Here is a 15,897-nt window from a genome sequence, read left to right on the forward strand (position 1 = left end):
TCGCTCCTTCAACAAATCCGGCGCTCCCTCTATCGTTGCTCCACTTCGCCTCCGCCCATTCAACGCCCAGCCCCTTGGCCTTGGGCCTTCGCCTTCCACCTTGCCACCTCGCTTGCTGTCGCCATGACCGCCGGTTGGGCCCTCTACCATTTGCCCTACCACCTATCAGTAACATAGTGCCGCCACTGGTTGGGACTCCCCACAGCCTACCCATAAAACCTTTGGTGCCTTTCCCCATCGCACATGTTCATGGGTTCGTCCCGAAACGTGACTTTTATATTGATTCGCGTGCATGGATCGCCGAACATCCCTTCCTCTGCTCTCTGCAGTCTCTCACAGGTTCAACTCCGTTTCTACCTATATCTACCGCCTCCAAATTGCTTGATCAAATGCCTCTTGTAGCTTTATGTTCTCCACACCACCATTATGTCGAATTTCACACCAACCAGGTAGGCTTTCGCCTCCAATTGTTGTGTTCGATGCCCATTTGACGTCTGACGCACATTATCACATCAATTTTCTGAAGTTGCTTCATTTTAAAAAACTCATATGACTTAATTTCTCAATCTATATTCCCGAATCCTTTGTCGTTCTATCTGTAAAAGGCAAAATTATAATTCACAAAATTGAACGATAATTCAAATAGCAATTCGGACAAATAAAATGCCATAAAATTAAATGAATTTCACTAGTGTAAGAACTTGAAAATTCAAGCCGAAACAAAGGCGAAATCGAAAGATACGAGAGAGCCGAGTCCTGTGTTAGACACAAACCCCTTGAAACAGAATTGTCCCCTCCTGGGTGCTTGAGGTTACGTGGACAATCATTTCCCAGGATAAAACGACAACAAGCGAAGCAACAGCACAAACAGCAACGCTTCAGCGAACTCGAAGAGAAGCGTGGACACTTTGAGGTCGAATTTTCTTCTACTATTCAATCGGCTACAGGAAGCAATGGAAGGTAGGAGGCTTTTTCTCTTATCTCCTTTCCTTTTTGCCGTGTGCCCCTTTTATAGACTATGGGATCCATCCGTTATATGACTTTTCCTATTCTCCTTTTATGGGGAATAACTCACATATACTCAATATATGTGTTAATGGTATTTGATTATTCATGAATGCAATTCATTCATTTCTTGTAACCACCAAGAAAATCAAGAGTCATGAGCAATTTTCTCATTCACTCCTTAGCCATAATTTCCAACACTATCTCCTGCTATTTTACTTTGATGTGTACAGGGTAATGCTTCTCCAATTATATAATACCATGGAGAAACGCAATAATTAATATAACGGGGGTTCAACGTTCTTGTGATTCCACTCTGTTCCTGACATTGTGTTACATTATAGTATCTGCCATATCGCTCTCCTCTGGATAGTAGTGCTGCTATTCTGCGTAGAAGTGCTTTCTTTAGCGTCTTTTGATTTTGCGGCATTTGGTTCGGATGGTTTAAAGGGTTTGATTATTATTTATTTTTCTTTCAGGCTACTGTTTCTGTTCGTGAGCCTCGACTCCCAAAGGCCTATCCCTTGAGAAATGAGTTTAAGGTCAGACATGTTCATGTTCGCAAAATATATCTTTTCCCTTGACGGTGGTGGTCTGGAATCTTGATTTTGCCCTTGAATGGTTAATATACAAGTTATAAAGCCATGATTCTACTGTCTTGCATAAAGGTATCTGAGTCGTGCCTTGAAGGCTAATGAATAAAGGTATCTAGCTTCTCATTAGGAGCTCAGCCATTATCGTTGACAGAATGAATCCAAAATTTGCTTAGTTCCACCAACAGAGTCCAAAAAACGCAGTCTCAGCCTACCTCAGTTCTACAATAAGGTTTCCAGATTGACATAGAAAGGTAGAGTGACAAACTAAAAAAAAAAAAAAAACTTGGTTCATGATTAAATTTTGTTAAAACTAAGCAGACAAAATTAAAATGCTTAATATTCTAGCATAAAGGCAATGAGATTTATTTTTAAGGTTATCACCTTATTATGGAGGAATAAAGTTGTATAATGGATAGTACTGATTAGGTCTTATGTTTTTTCTTTATATTGTGGAGGGAATGGACCAGGTCACTTAATGGAGAGTATTGATTAAGCCTTACGTACTGCTAAGAAAACAAATTTGCATGTTAAAAATAATAATTAAAGTTAGAACCTAGAGTACTGTAAGATAAAAACAATCATGAAAAAAAATCACTTATCCAAAAAATGAGTAAAATAATCATGAAAAAGAAGTTGAATGGTGAATAATTTCAGGGGAACTAAAAGAGAGTAAATAGCTTTAATATTCTCGACAAGTACTTGCTTTTGAGAAATTGGCGCATGCTTCAAAAAATGCCCAAGGAAAACCCACTGACCACTTAATTTTGCACCATCATTATGTCCAAGTCAAGGCCAAAAGATCCAGAGTATACACATTAAGGAAAAGATAAACAGCTTATTGATTCGACTGAGCAAGAAAACAAGTGCTTAAAAACATAAGACAGCTTACTGTGAGTAACCGTACAATTTTGTGCCTACAACGAATAAACCGAGATCGAAAACAGCCTTTTGGGAATGTAAAACAGGCGGGTGTAACTGCACATGCAGTACAAATGTGTCAGCCTCATCTAATTTAAAAATAAATAAAAGCATCAAAAAGAAAAAATAAAAGTAAAATTGAGTACAAGATGAAATGCATCATTTTTGCAAACACCATATAAACAGTCATAATACAACCAATTACATGGTGGAAGGCTTAAATATGTCTCGAGCCCTGCAGCAAACATTACACAAGGAGTTATGGTTAACCAAAGGAACATATCTGCTTTGAGTCATATAGAACACCATAGAAGTAGAAATCTTTCTTAAGAGATGGATAATGCTAGCAAGATAAACAATATATTGAGTAATTGGCATCATATGAAGAAACATGAATATTAGCATATTAACAATGAAGAAAAACATGAATAATAGCATATTAGCAAGTCTTGGTTGAGCAATTTCTAAATTAGTCTCTTATAAACTGATAATATCCATTTTCTTTGTCTTAAAGGATCCATGTATTGATATCTGAGGACCGTCACTACTCATTAAATTCCCGGTGTTAATCCCATTAATAAATCCTGCCTGATACAATAAAAAATAAACCAAGACCACAGTCACCAAATATAAAATTGAAAAGCACGTGTCTATGCGTGCATGTATCTGAACAGTCAAAATTTCAATTTTACCTATATTGTGCACACGAAATCGAACGTTCTTTGTTCTATTTAATCTTTTAGTTATTGTATATTTAACCTTCATTTTTTTACCAAACCTAGAGTTTCTAATCTATGACGATTAATGAAAAAGTTCCGACGAAAAAAGAAAAAAACTAATATTATTGATAATAATGCAATTATCACGAGTTTTATGACATGTTTAATCCTAGAGAGAAAAAAAGGCACATCTATTGAAAAGATTCAGAATATCACAAGGACAGGATCGAATAAATCACTATGTATAGGCGTATGTCCTGTAGAATGAATAAATTACTTCACTCGGTATAGTAAATTACTTAACTTTTTAGTAAATTACTAACAAAAAAAAGGTAAAATACACAAATTTCCAAATAATTTGCCCAAATTTCAAAGTTACACAATATTCTAAGTGTTTTACAATGATTTCAAAGAAATTTACTTAATTAGTAAAATACTCATTATTTACTTAAAATTTTAAGTAATTTATTTGATTGTATGGTGCAATCAGATTGCACCATAGAATTTTCCCATTCTCATTGTACAAAGAAACAGCTAAGCAGTAAAAATTGTACATGCTAAATATCTACAGCTGTTTGATTCTGGGCAACTAAACATGAGGGTTGCGCTCGTTGCTGGACTTAACCCAACACCTTACGGCACGAGCTGACGACAGCCATGCACCACCTGTATCCGCGTTCCCGAAGGCACACCTCTCTTTCAAGAGGATTCGTGGCATGTCAAGCCCTGGTAAGGTTCTTCGCTTTGCATCGAATTAAACCACATGCTCCACCGCTCCCCCCGCGTCAATTCCTACAAACCCTAGAGAGTTACCACCAATAGAGATTGAGCAGCGAGCAGCGACCCAATTAGTAAACCTCCAAGGTGTCCCAGTAGCTTTGAAGATATAACAAGATGACGTCCCAGTTCAGAGAGTCAAAGGCTTTCATGATATCAGCCGCAGCTTTGACTGCACATCTCGAGCTAATTCCCTTCCTTTTATAACCCTCACTAGCTCATGGGCTAATTGGATGTTATCGTCAATGTACCTCCCCCGACAAATGTACATCGGCTTGGCGAGATGAAATCTGGAAGGATGACTCTCAGTCGACCGGCAAGAATCTTGGAGATACACTTATAAAAAAACGTTGCAACAGGAGATGGGCCTGAAGTCTGCCATTCTAGTTGGATTAGAGAATTTTCGGGATTAAGGTAACACCGGTACTATTCACTCCTTCCATCAGGTTGGAGCTCGAGAAGTAATCCTATACAGCTGCAGAGAAGTCCATCCCAAATCTGAGCCATGCTGTTTTAAAGAAGTGACCATCCTGTCTCGGGGCTTTATCACTGTCCATGCCCCAGAGAGTGGATTCAACCTCATCTTGAGTGACTGGTCTCACCATAGCAGCTTTGAAAGAGTCAGAAATCCTATAGTTCAGCAAGGGATGATAAAATCAATTTCTTTCATATTGTTAGGATATCAGTTTTTGGACCTTGATCACCTGCAGACCACGAGTCTCGAGTGACCTGCAAAAAGGGAAAGAACGGGAGGGAATTTCGATTTTCCTCTCCGATACTTAAATGAGAATGTATCGAAGAAAGATAGAAGAATTGAACTTAGAGTTTAGGAGTATTTGGAGAAGTATTTATAGGAGTCTCGAGATATCTATATCGATATATAGAAATCTGTGCAAAATATTTTATTGTAAATAACAAGTAGATGCGCTTTCATTATATGTGGTTGGAGATAGGAAATATCTCATAAAGATAAAATATATTTAACATGAGAATATTCTTGAGATAATATGAGATATATTAAGAGATGTATATAGAGAAATATGCTCAATGAGATTTAGCTACTCAATTTAGAGCATCAATGTGGGCCCAAAACGGTAAGTTGGGCCGAACGGATCGGACCAATTTTTTGGTCCCTAACACATCTCAATTCTAATTGTTAGATCGTTTTGGCTTTCCACTGTTCTAAGTGAAATCATTGTCCTCTAGTTGGTTTATGCTGTTTATTTTTTTGGTTCAAACGGTAATGAGAATCCTTAATTGATATCCAAATGGATACATCGGTCAACTGCAAAAATGAATACAGAGGAAAACACCAAAACACTAAATATGAATTACATGAGCAGGATACTTTGTTAGTCCGCCGGGCAAAACTACAAAGAAAATTAGATTTAAAGAAGTCACAACAAATAAGAACATTAGAATTGTAGTAAGTCATCTTGAAATGAAGAATCTCGGTCAACCACCTTCTTGCAACAATACACCACGGACCCCAGTGAAAGCTGGGAAGGGGGATCCTCAGTCCAATCCATTAATCCATGGTAGATTTAAATCTCCGTTGCCGGAGATAAAGCGGGAAAGATGCCTTGGGTAGGTATCCGAGCGCAGCCTCCCACCACGGATTGCAATTCCTAGGTAGTTAAACCAAGGAAACTACAGCTCCTTCGATCGGTTCAAACCCACGACCATCAATCGATTTTAATCAACCTAATCCCAATAGCCTAATCCCAAGACAATCAAACCAAAAGAACTAGCACCTAAGCAACTAGAGCTCCTTCAATCGGTTCAAACCAACGACCGTTAATAGGGGAGCCGACCTTGTTCATATCAATAATAAAAAGGCAAGCCACAAAATTTGATTTGAACAAGGGGAGGAAGACCAAACTGATTAGAATCGCAATCTTTGTCGTGACAGGCTGGGATACTGCCGTTGAAAATGATGGCGGGAAGACGGAAGACAACCTGACTCTGACCCGAAGAGGGCACATCAGGCCAGTCATGAGCTCGATCCGACCCAAATCTTACCCGACTCAAACAGTAGCAGTAGCAGCTTAGCTCCACCCTAGGAACCAATCGGGCAGCCAGAAAGAGGGAACATGACCTCCGGGAGGAAGCGGGAGGCCGCCACCATTGGGGTACACCATGCTGCCGAACGGAGAGGAGGAGGGGAGGGTCGCTGTCACAGCCGGGAGAGCCCACTCTACCTATCCCACCGGTCTGAGCCGCCATGGTGAGTTCCTGTTGCACCGTGAGGAGACCACCATCGTGAGCCATAAGATCTGAGCCACCGCGGTGAAGAAGACCACCGGACGGAGAAGGTCGCACTCAAGTTGTTAAGAAGGAAATAGTGACGCCCTCACCACGTCGGAGTTGGACGTAATCGCATCACCTCACCATTGATACCCATCTGAGAAAAAGAAAAGAGAAGGAAAAAGAGTGGAGGGAGGGGTCATCGGGAAAGCTAAGACCACAAGAGGATAGAGGAGGGTCTTAGCTTCCGAATGGCGGAGGTGGTGATGCCCGACACGCCGACGGAGGTCGGACGCGCCGTGCAAAGGGGCTAAAACGAGGGTCTTCAGGTTGGTTTATGCATTGCCTTCGAGTTTTTTCGGATATTAGATTCAAGTCTTTTGCCATAGCGTGAGGCATCGCCCTGTTCATTTTTGTTTTATAGAAAGATATATTTTATAAATTGTGCACTCTTGAGACTCTTGTCTCTAGCATAATTAACAACCCTTTTCTTTTTTCGTTCATTACGGTCCGTGGATCTTTTATTTCAACAAAGTTGTAAAACTTACCATAAGGTTGTCAGAATCATGATTCTACTTGGAATCGATCAAGGGTCATGGAATCGTGAATCGTAGAATCGAATCGTGAATCGTAAGATTCTATCTGTAATTAAAAAAATAGCATATATATATATACACAAAATCCTATGTCAGTAATAATTGAAGTAAACGTCAAATGAGCTGCCTCCTACTTCGTTCATCAAAATCAGATTGTGCTTAGTTTTCACAAGAGAGCGCTCACACTATAACAATCTCCAATAAAAATTGATTTAGTATCGTGGTCACGCATCCTATAGGGGAAACTGTTTTTCCTCCCTAACTTCTTCTTGGTTTGTCCCTTCTTGGCATCATCTTTCTTAGCATCTAAAAAAGTCGAAAAAAATTCAAACCTAAATCATCTCAAGCCAGACGACAATCAAGAAGCAGCCGGAACCAATTCGAAGCAGCTCTAGAAACTTTCTAGGTCCCTATCACTTACAGTCAAGATACAAGTTTCAAACTTTTTATAAAATAAGAGTATCAATGAGTAATATTGTCGCACAAAGAGAGAGATGAGAAGGGAGAGAGAGGAGGCATACAACTTTGGGTTGAAATCACGATTCTGCGATTCAAATCGCGATTCAGCCACGATTCTACCTTCTCGATTCATGCCATAAAATCAGAATGGCTAGCTACCCCTTGAATCGTAGAATTGTAAGATTCTACGATTCGAATCGTGATTCTAATAACCATGCTTACGATGATAATTTATGAAATACATCTTACTCTTTCACTGTCGGAGTCGGAACAAGATATTCATTAATTCTCTACCAAAAAATTTCTGTCACAATCGCCTGGAATTTAGAGGCAAAAAGAGGTGAGATTGGCAATGGAGTAATCGCTCTCTCTCTCTCGCTTTGTCCTATGAATTGTCCCTCCTCTTCTAGTGTTTCTTTTCTTTTTCTTAATCACTGATTAAAATCTAACTTTTTCATCGTTGTTAATTGTACTAGAATAACTGATGTTAGCTAAAGTTTTAGGAATCGTTTCCTTATATGCGTGTAATTTATCATGTCAATTTGCATCACAATGGAATTTCTAGCCTAAGTGGTGGGTGATTCTTTGGGAAGTTAATTAATTGTCTATTTCAAGATCGGTCCTGCTGTTGAGGATTAAAGTTGATTTGCTTGAAAATATAACTTTGACCGAGCATGAGGAATGTTAACTCGTAAGCATCGGTATGAGAGTGTTTGTGCTTTTGACTTTCACGATGTCTTTAATGTGCTTATTTGTATCTTGAAATTGTCGTAGGTCTTTAGATATTGTTCTAGGTTTCCCAGGATAATTTAGGAATGTTATTTTAGAGTTTTATTTTTTGGTCTATAATTAGAGTACTAGGATGACTTACAAGGGTGTCCCCATACACGTACCAAGAGTAGCGACTGAGAGTGTCATCCAATTTACATAAGTCTCGCGTCTTCCATATAATCACATTTAGAGTGTGTGTCGAGCTTATCTCCACCAGTATTGGTTGTGCGATCTTGAGCTAGTGTGACTTTGGTCTCACTACGGTTTTCTTACATGGTTATATGTGCCACTTTGGTGGGGATTTGGTATGTGTCAAGATCGCTGGGGTGAAGAAGCTTGGTTACACTAATATGGGTTTCAGTTATTGCGTAAGTGGGCTGGGTATTGAGTTCTTGAATTAGTCCAATTAATGGATATGGAAGTCCTGCATGGACTCGTATCTCGTTGCAGAAGACTTGTGGGATGTTGTGGGAGATGATGACACTACCGCTCCGTGATACCGGGAAGTGACATCAGGTGAATGCAAATGCGGTATCCGTCCTAAAGAGCTCTATCTCTCCAGATTTGTTCACGTACATTTCACGGTTCACCTCGGCAAGTTCGATAGCGGAGACCCTGTATCAGTTGTTCAACAAGGAAGATGAGGCCCATGAGCAGTCACATGACTTCTTGATAGCCGATTTCTTCGGGTATGATAAGTACCCAGATTTTGAAGTTGAGGACGAAGAGAATTGGAACATAGTCCTACAACAAGAAAAAATTATCAAGTTGGATGTTGCGGCAGGAGACGTGACAAATCGGTATATTGATAAAAACAGGTTCTGACAACCCTGTCTCGAGGGAAACGGCCTCCAGAGCAAAACTCACAGCTTTTGTCTGTGAAAAGACGAGATTTAGGCCAAATTTCATCGTTTAGGACCTCAAACGGGCATTTTTGTGTTATTTGGGCATTTTTTACAATTTTAAGAAAAGTTTATATCTTAATGCAATTTAAGAATTTTTAATTCTATTTAAGTATTGTAAAACCCTAGGGTTAAGGGAGATTTTTCATATTATCAATAAAGTTGTGGAGCTATCGTGCTCTTTCTCTCAATCTCGGATTTGATTCAAGTTTGATGTCTATTTCTTGGTATTCGTAGAATTAACAGGTTATAGAAGGTTGTTGTCTGGTATTCGTGCGCTAATCAATATATCGCAATTAATTTCGCTGCGTCAGTGGTTATTTAGATTGGTGCCGGGGGTGATAAATTTTCCGAAATGTTTTTTTTTTTTGTGGAGTCTGCTGCCGTGGATGATGGGGTTCATGATAAGAACCATCCGGATTCGGATTTTTGGGGGAATGATAAGCATGATGTTTTTCTCAGCGAGGTTTCTTCCTCTCATGGCCTTCCTGAATTTCCGCCTGAATGTGGAAAATTTTGCTCATCGTCAGAAGAAAGCGGGTGGAAATTAGCATCCGGCGCGTTGAACTTCATGTCGGGGGAAAAACGAGGTGGGGGGGGGGGGGGGGGGGGGAGTATGAATGGGGACACAGATGTCAAGGACATAAATATATTTCGGGCATTGAAAATCGTGGCTTGGGGTTTAGTGCCCAATCTCCAAAGGTGTTAACTACATCTCATGGCTCGATCAACGAGGATACTCGGGAAGAGCGGTCCGTTGAATAGACTGCTTTCGACGCATATGTACATCGGCCGAGAAAACATCAAGTTGATGACTCCCAATAGCGAGAAATACCTTTGCTTTCAACATTATGGACCGCAGCATCACTTTATGGATAAGATCCTATAGCAGAAAGGGAAATTTCCATGCATCCCCGGAGTTCAACCAACCCCAGTGCCAGTTGGATAAATCATTAGATTTTCAAAGTAGCATGAATAGATAATGAAAATTACAAGAAAATATCGGTGTTTTTTGAAATAGAAGAAAATCATTTTCTGCTTGGATCTCATACGTACTTGGAAAAAAATAAATAAAATAAATAAACCAAAAGATAAAGCACCAGGTGCTTATCAATTACAAGGAAACTATAAATAAAGGTAAACCATATTAACTTCTTTTCTTCCTTTTCCCCACGCTTGCAAGGATCAAACAATCAAACTGGGTAGTCCATGCCAACAAATCTATGCGTCATCGTTTCTCAGCAAGTAACCGTGGTGGGAGACCACATCGAATTTTCCTGCAGTAAAGGTGTTGTCCTCCTTTGGGGTAACTTGTCGTTGAAGCTTGACATAGGCACAATACTCGACTTTGCGTATTTTCGTGCCATTCAAGAAAGTCGAAACTGTAGCCCGCAGTCCTTCTCCTGTATATCAGAGTGAAATAATATTAGAAATCAATGGCGTCTTTAGGACAACAGAAGTGATGAATAAAACCTGAATGTGAAAGCCAAATATAAATAGAATTTGGACTCCACTAATTACCATGAGTGATAAGCAACAAATTCTCTGAAGGGTACTTATCAGCGAGGGCGTGAATAACTCGTTCATATCGAGCTCTTGCGTCCGAACTCGTCTCTCCCCATTTCGGCAACTGAATTTCATCATCAACATCACAGCAATGATCCTCGGTTGGGTTAGTTATATGGTCGCCTTAAGAAGCAAGCACAACAGCATCGAGAAATACAGAAATGAGCAATGCGTAGTGCCGTCTCTACCTTTTGGAAAACTGGTTCATATTCAGGATCCACAGTGCCTGCCTGTAATTTCGACTGGATCTCTGGGAGCTTGAATCCCCATTGATCCTTATTCTCAGGAGGCGTTCTGATGGCCACGTTGTTGAACATCTCACACAGTCCATACTCAATAGAAGCCTACAGAATTTAAATAATGTATATATATATATATATAGCTTAGATACATGAGATATATTTTCCCTTTGATTAAATAACCAAATAATGAGATCATGAGCTTATGAGATGAGTTTTTTTTTTTTGGACCTTGATCTTTGATGGGTCAATTGGTACATCGGTCCCAGAGACAGCATCGGAATTCTCATCAATGGCACATAGAGCAGAGGCCACTTCAGAAGCAGTCTCGACGCATCGCAAGAACGGAGAGACAATGACTCGATGGATTGGATACCCGAGCTGGGTCCGGAGCTCCATGCCCGTGCGGAAGGACCGAGAGTGTCCATCATCGAACAGGGGTGGGTCCCATGGCCTGGCGGCTTTCGAGAGCCAGGACTCCACGAAGTTGTCCATTCGTTCCCCATGCCGCATCACAACAACGCTTTGGTAGCGCTGTGGTTGTGCGGGAGCCAAGCTGATGAGGGAACCCATGAATGAAATTAAGAAACTGGTGGTAAGAGTAGAGGCTGTGATAAACGGGCGTTTGGTAGCAGCAGCTGATGACAATATGGGAAGGGAGTATCGCATTTACGCGTGTTTGAGTGTGTGCTCGCCCCCCGTTTATATATGAGTTTGTGTGGAAAGTTTTTTTTTTTTTTTTGCTTTACTTATGGGGCAAGGAAAGAATGGTCAAATAATATATTCTAAATCATTTTGGGGCGTAAACGGTCATTTCTTATTGTTTTAATAAAAGTTACGTATATATCAATGAAAGTTCCGAGCGAGTAAAGAGAGGAAGAAAGACTCGTGGATATTTAGAATTGGTCGAATTTTCCAAGCAAGTTCTTGCCTCTATTACTGGCAACTTCTCTTGGGGTTCCTCAAATGTGAAATGGACCACGGTGCCTTCGGTTCGAGATATTATAAGATTCAGGGGCGGAGCCAATGTAATACCGGGGGGCAATTGCCCTCCTGAACTTTGGCTTTTTTATAATTTTACCCCAAAATTATGTTAATTTATGAATTTTTTTATATAAAATTTGCATTCTGTCCCCCCCGAAAAAAAAATTTATGTACTATTTATATCAAGCAATATTTTTGCCCTCCTGAACGAAAATCCTAGATTCTCCCCTGATAAGATTACAAATGGTACGTCGTTTTAATGTTACATGAAAATTTTAATCGTGTATTATTTTTTCCTGAATTATAAATCGATCAAAAATTTATATCCACTAAGAAAATGGGGATAATATATACGGAAATAAGATGTTGGATTAATTGTTGTAATAGGGAAACACCAAGTAGAGCGGACTAATGTAAAGTCTCCACCAAACTACTGCTATAAAATTTTTAACTCGGGAAATTGATTAAAATTATTCAAACTACACTTGTAAACTGCGATATATGAAGGAAAAAAATTTTTAGAATTTTCCTTCTGAATATCCTCACTTTAAAGCGAAACAAACTCATTAATACATCTTAGGTCCACATTCACTTCATATCTATAATGTCTAATAGAACTTTCTGAGCGCTAATAGAGAAATAACATTCGTATAGCTAGCTAGGCAATTTTAAAATGTGATTATGTACTTTGGAATTTTTATTAATGTAAAGTTGCTCATGTGCACCCCATAGTGCACCTGCGGAAAATTTTTTATTTTCTTTCCGGATGAGATCTCTTGAAGTATTATCACCTTATTGATTGAAACAAATTCTCATGCTGGGCTTTAACTCTACCCTAATCCACGAGGTGCTTCATGTAAATTTAATTAGAACTGTATTCCAGCAAGCTAGTAAAGTTCACCCACATAATATAAAGCAATGTTGCCAATTCGAATTATCTGAAGCAAGCTTCGAGTCATGTATCCATACTCGACATCTTGTGGACTTAACATTAATGCCAAAGTGGTGTATGATTAAACCCGATCGACTTCCTTAAATCATTGGGCTTGTTAATAAATGAATTACTCATCATGTTTTCGTGAATAAGCTAGACCGGGTATGACGGGGCCGACTCTGCAGGTCAGACCTTCCGGTGTCCGACCTGCCACACATGTGCGCGTCGCATTCTTGAGTCAGGATGATAACCACATCAGTTCCAAATTCTTCAATCCATTTTTTAATTTAGTTTCTTGACCTAATCAACTACACGTACAGATCACGCCGACTTAACGGGAGAAGATTCCTTAGGAATGTGTACATTATCCTCATTGTTGACTTGGGTCGTGCCCCGTCGTTGGTTTATAAAATTTTGTAAATTGATACACCGAAAAAAAATTATAAATAAATAAATAAATATATATATATATATTTGGTAAGTTGATGCCTCTTTTATACATCCTTTCTTTATCATCGTCTTTCTTTTTCTTCTTTTCTGGAAACTAGGGGAGGCCCATCCATGAACCTAACTGGGGATACAGTAAAGGAAAATAGAATTTGCTTTGTTTGATTAAAGAATATAATCACACTCCACTATACCGCACTATATTAATATTCTTTTCTCAATTAAACGATACAATCATTACATTTTATTTATTTTTCTTCAATTGAATAATAATTTAGATGAAAATCCGCGCGTTGCGCCCGAAATGTTTCTAATTTTTGCAATTAAAATAATTATGTTACATCATTAGAATTTAGTTTGTGTTGGGAAGTATTGCTTTTATTCCGCCAAATTGTCAACAAATGTAATATAGGTTTTTGCCCTTCCACGACCTTTTATGGTTCAATTTGGAATTACATAATCTAAAATATTATTTTGGAAAAGCAAAATAATTAGAAAGTACATACTTGAAATGAAAAAAAAAAGAAGAAACAAAATTTATGAAATTTGTTTAGGAAAATAAAACTTATTTATAATATTTTATAACTTTTAATTGGATATTTATATATAATTATTATATATTATAAAAAAATAAAATCATAAGAAATAATATATGTTTCTATTTAATATTCAATGGACATTGTATATTCGGAATTGTATATCTTTTCAACTTCATACGGATCAAATCTCGATTTATTGGATACGATATATAGCGCAAAATAAAATATTACAAAACTATGCAATATCCAATAACATAAAATATTCATCAATTCAAAATATCAAACATCAGTATTTCAATATATTTATGTAGTATCTTATTCTTGTGAGAAAATTATTTACAATTAAATATTCAAATAAGGAAATTTTGGATTCTTAATAAATAAAAATGCAATAATTCTATAAAAAATAATTACTTTGGACAAAATAATAAAAGATACTTAATATCTAATTGTTCATACTATATTTTTTTTTCCATGTAATATAGTTATCGATATCATAACAAAAACACTAATGAAAAGATAAGTTGTTCACAAAAACTCCTAAGAAATATATATAAAAAAAATTGGGTCATCTCTTGTATAAATTATTCTTATGTAGGTAAGACGCCATCTCATTGTAAGGTAACATCTATAGGGTCGATCGAATTCCTCACCATTTGAATTTGGAGCGCGACTTGGAGAGCTTAAAACACAATGGAGAAAATTCGCATGTGAAAATTTTTCAAAAATAAAAAAGGAGAAACGATATTCGTTTGGGAACCTACCATTTTTATTCTTGTAAAACATAATAGAAAAAATTCGCAAGTGATAATTCATCACAAAAAAGGAGAAAAACAACCTTCATTTGAGAACCTACTGTTTACTAAATCTATAGAGTCAATCAAATCTCATACCACTTGAATCTGAATTGGGACTTGGGGAGCTTCATAGAGGAGAAAATTTGCATGTGATATTTCATTAAAAAAAACCAGAGAAAAAATGAGTGGAGAAGCTACATTCATTTGAGAAACTGTCGTTTGTTACTTATCGAACAACTCGAGTAGTATAAAACACATATTTATAGTCAACTAAAAAGAGGTGTCTAAATTTAACAAAAGGAAGTATAATATTTAAAATTTCACAGTAATTTATATTGACTATATATAATTTACACAGTAAATTATTGTAATGTCGCTAATGAGATTATTGGACTATATTTCATTGTAAACAATCTATATATTGGCTGATGTTTATATAATGTACATGTTCTACTGCATATTTTCTTCCCATTTATATATTTCGTTTAGATATATACATATAATTTATATATTCTATTATTACATAATTAATTAATTAAATTTATCTATTTGAGAATATTTCCTTCCTTTATAAGAACGTATAATTTTCGTAATGTAAATCGATGATGTGACAATGTGATAGAGCTCCGTTTTTTATTTTTAATAATGTGGTGGCATGAGAATTCAGCTCGAATTTTATTTTCATATATATATATATATATATTTTTTTTTCTCACATATTTTTTAAATCATTATCACAAATAATTTTTTAATACTAAATTCTACCAACGATTAATTACTTTTTTTCATTTTCTCTAATTTTATAATAAAATCTCTCATATACTTTTTCTTAACCATTATTACAATTAAATTTTTAATAATAATTTCCCCAAACTATTTTATCTGCACTTCATGCAATAGAGTAACCAAACGCCCACTTGATAATTAATGCAATCTCGTCCATGCTTGCCCTATTATTGACTTATATATATAATATAAAACAAAACTCTAGTGGGTTAAGCCAACTGGCCTTAAAATGCTCAGTTGCTGAACGAAAGTTTTTCGGTTTTTTAGTTTTTTTAAGAACAAAAAATCTTAGTAATTTTTTAAAATATATAGATGCAAATTTATGGGATCATAATTATTTTTTTGCTTTTTAACTTTCTTTAAAAAATTAATTTTCAAAATTTTAAATTAAAATATAGATTTGTGGAATTGAATTATTATTATTATTATTATTTGCAATGAGGGCGTTCGGGCTTTGCCTAACTTTTTCCACGATCCATGTGAAATCCCTGTAAGTCCATGGAACGAAACAATTTGGCCATAAATCATGCAGGTGGCGCGATATTGAGTTTTTTTTTTTTTGCATGGCTTCCGAGGTTCGAGCAATATTTTTTAGGTTGTTTAAGCTTTTTCTAG

At 37.1% G+C, this 15,897-nt stretch overlaps 1 protein-coding gene and 1 long non-coding RNA gene across 2 annotated transcripts; one reads left to right on the forward strand and one right to left on the reverse strand.

Moving 5' to 3' along the window:
• On the forward strand, nucleotides 1-3,962 carry LOC116205170. Its single transcript, XR_004156469.1, has 3 exons — nucleotides 1-339; nucleotides 835-960; nucleotides 1,485-3,962. It is a non-coding gene; the product is annotated as an uncharacterized LOC116205170 (long non-coding RNA).
• Nucleotides 3,963-9,891: 5,929 nt separating this feature from the next.
• On the reverse strand, nucleotides 9,892-11,481 carry LOC116205166. The gene is made up of 4 exons (XM_031537671.1): nucleotides 11,027-11,481; nucleotides 10,745-10,900; nucleotides 10,512-10,620; nucleotides 9,892-10,393 (listed from the first exon to the last, which is right to left on the reverse strand). Exons 1-4 carry the CDS (start codon nucleotides 11,462-11,464, stop codon nucleotides 10,212-10,214), a joined length of 885 nt encoding a protein of 294 aa, XP_031393531.1. The 5' UTR covers nucleotides 11,465-11,481; the 3' UTR covers nucleotides 9,892-10,211.
• Between the last annotated feature and the right edge of the window lie 4,416 nt (nucleotides 11,482-15,897).

This window comes from Punica granatum, chromosome 4, assembly GCF_007655135.1.
Source record: "Punica granatum isolate Tunisia-2019 chromosome 4, ASM765513v2, whole genome shotgun sequence".
NCBI lineage: Eukaryota > Viridiplantae > Streptophyta > Magnoliopsida > Myrtales > Lythraceae > Punica > Punica granatum.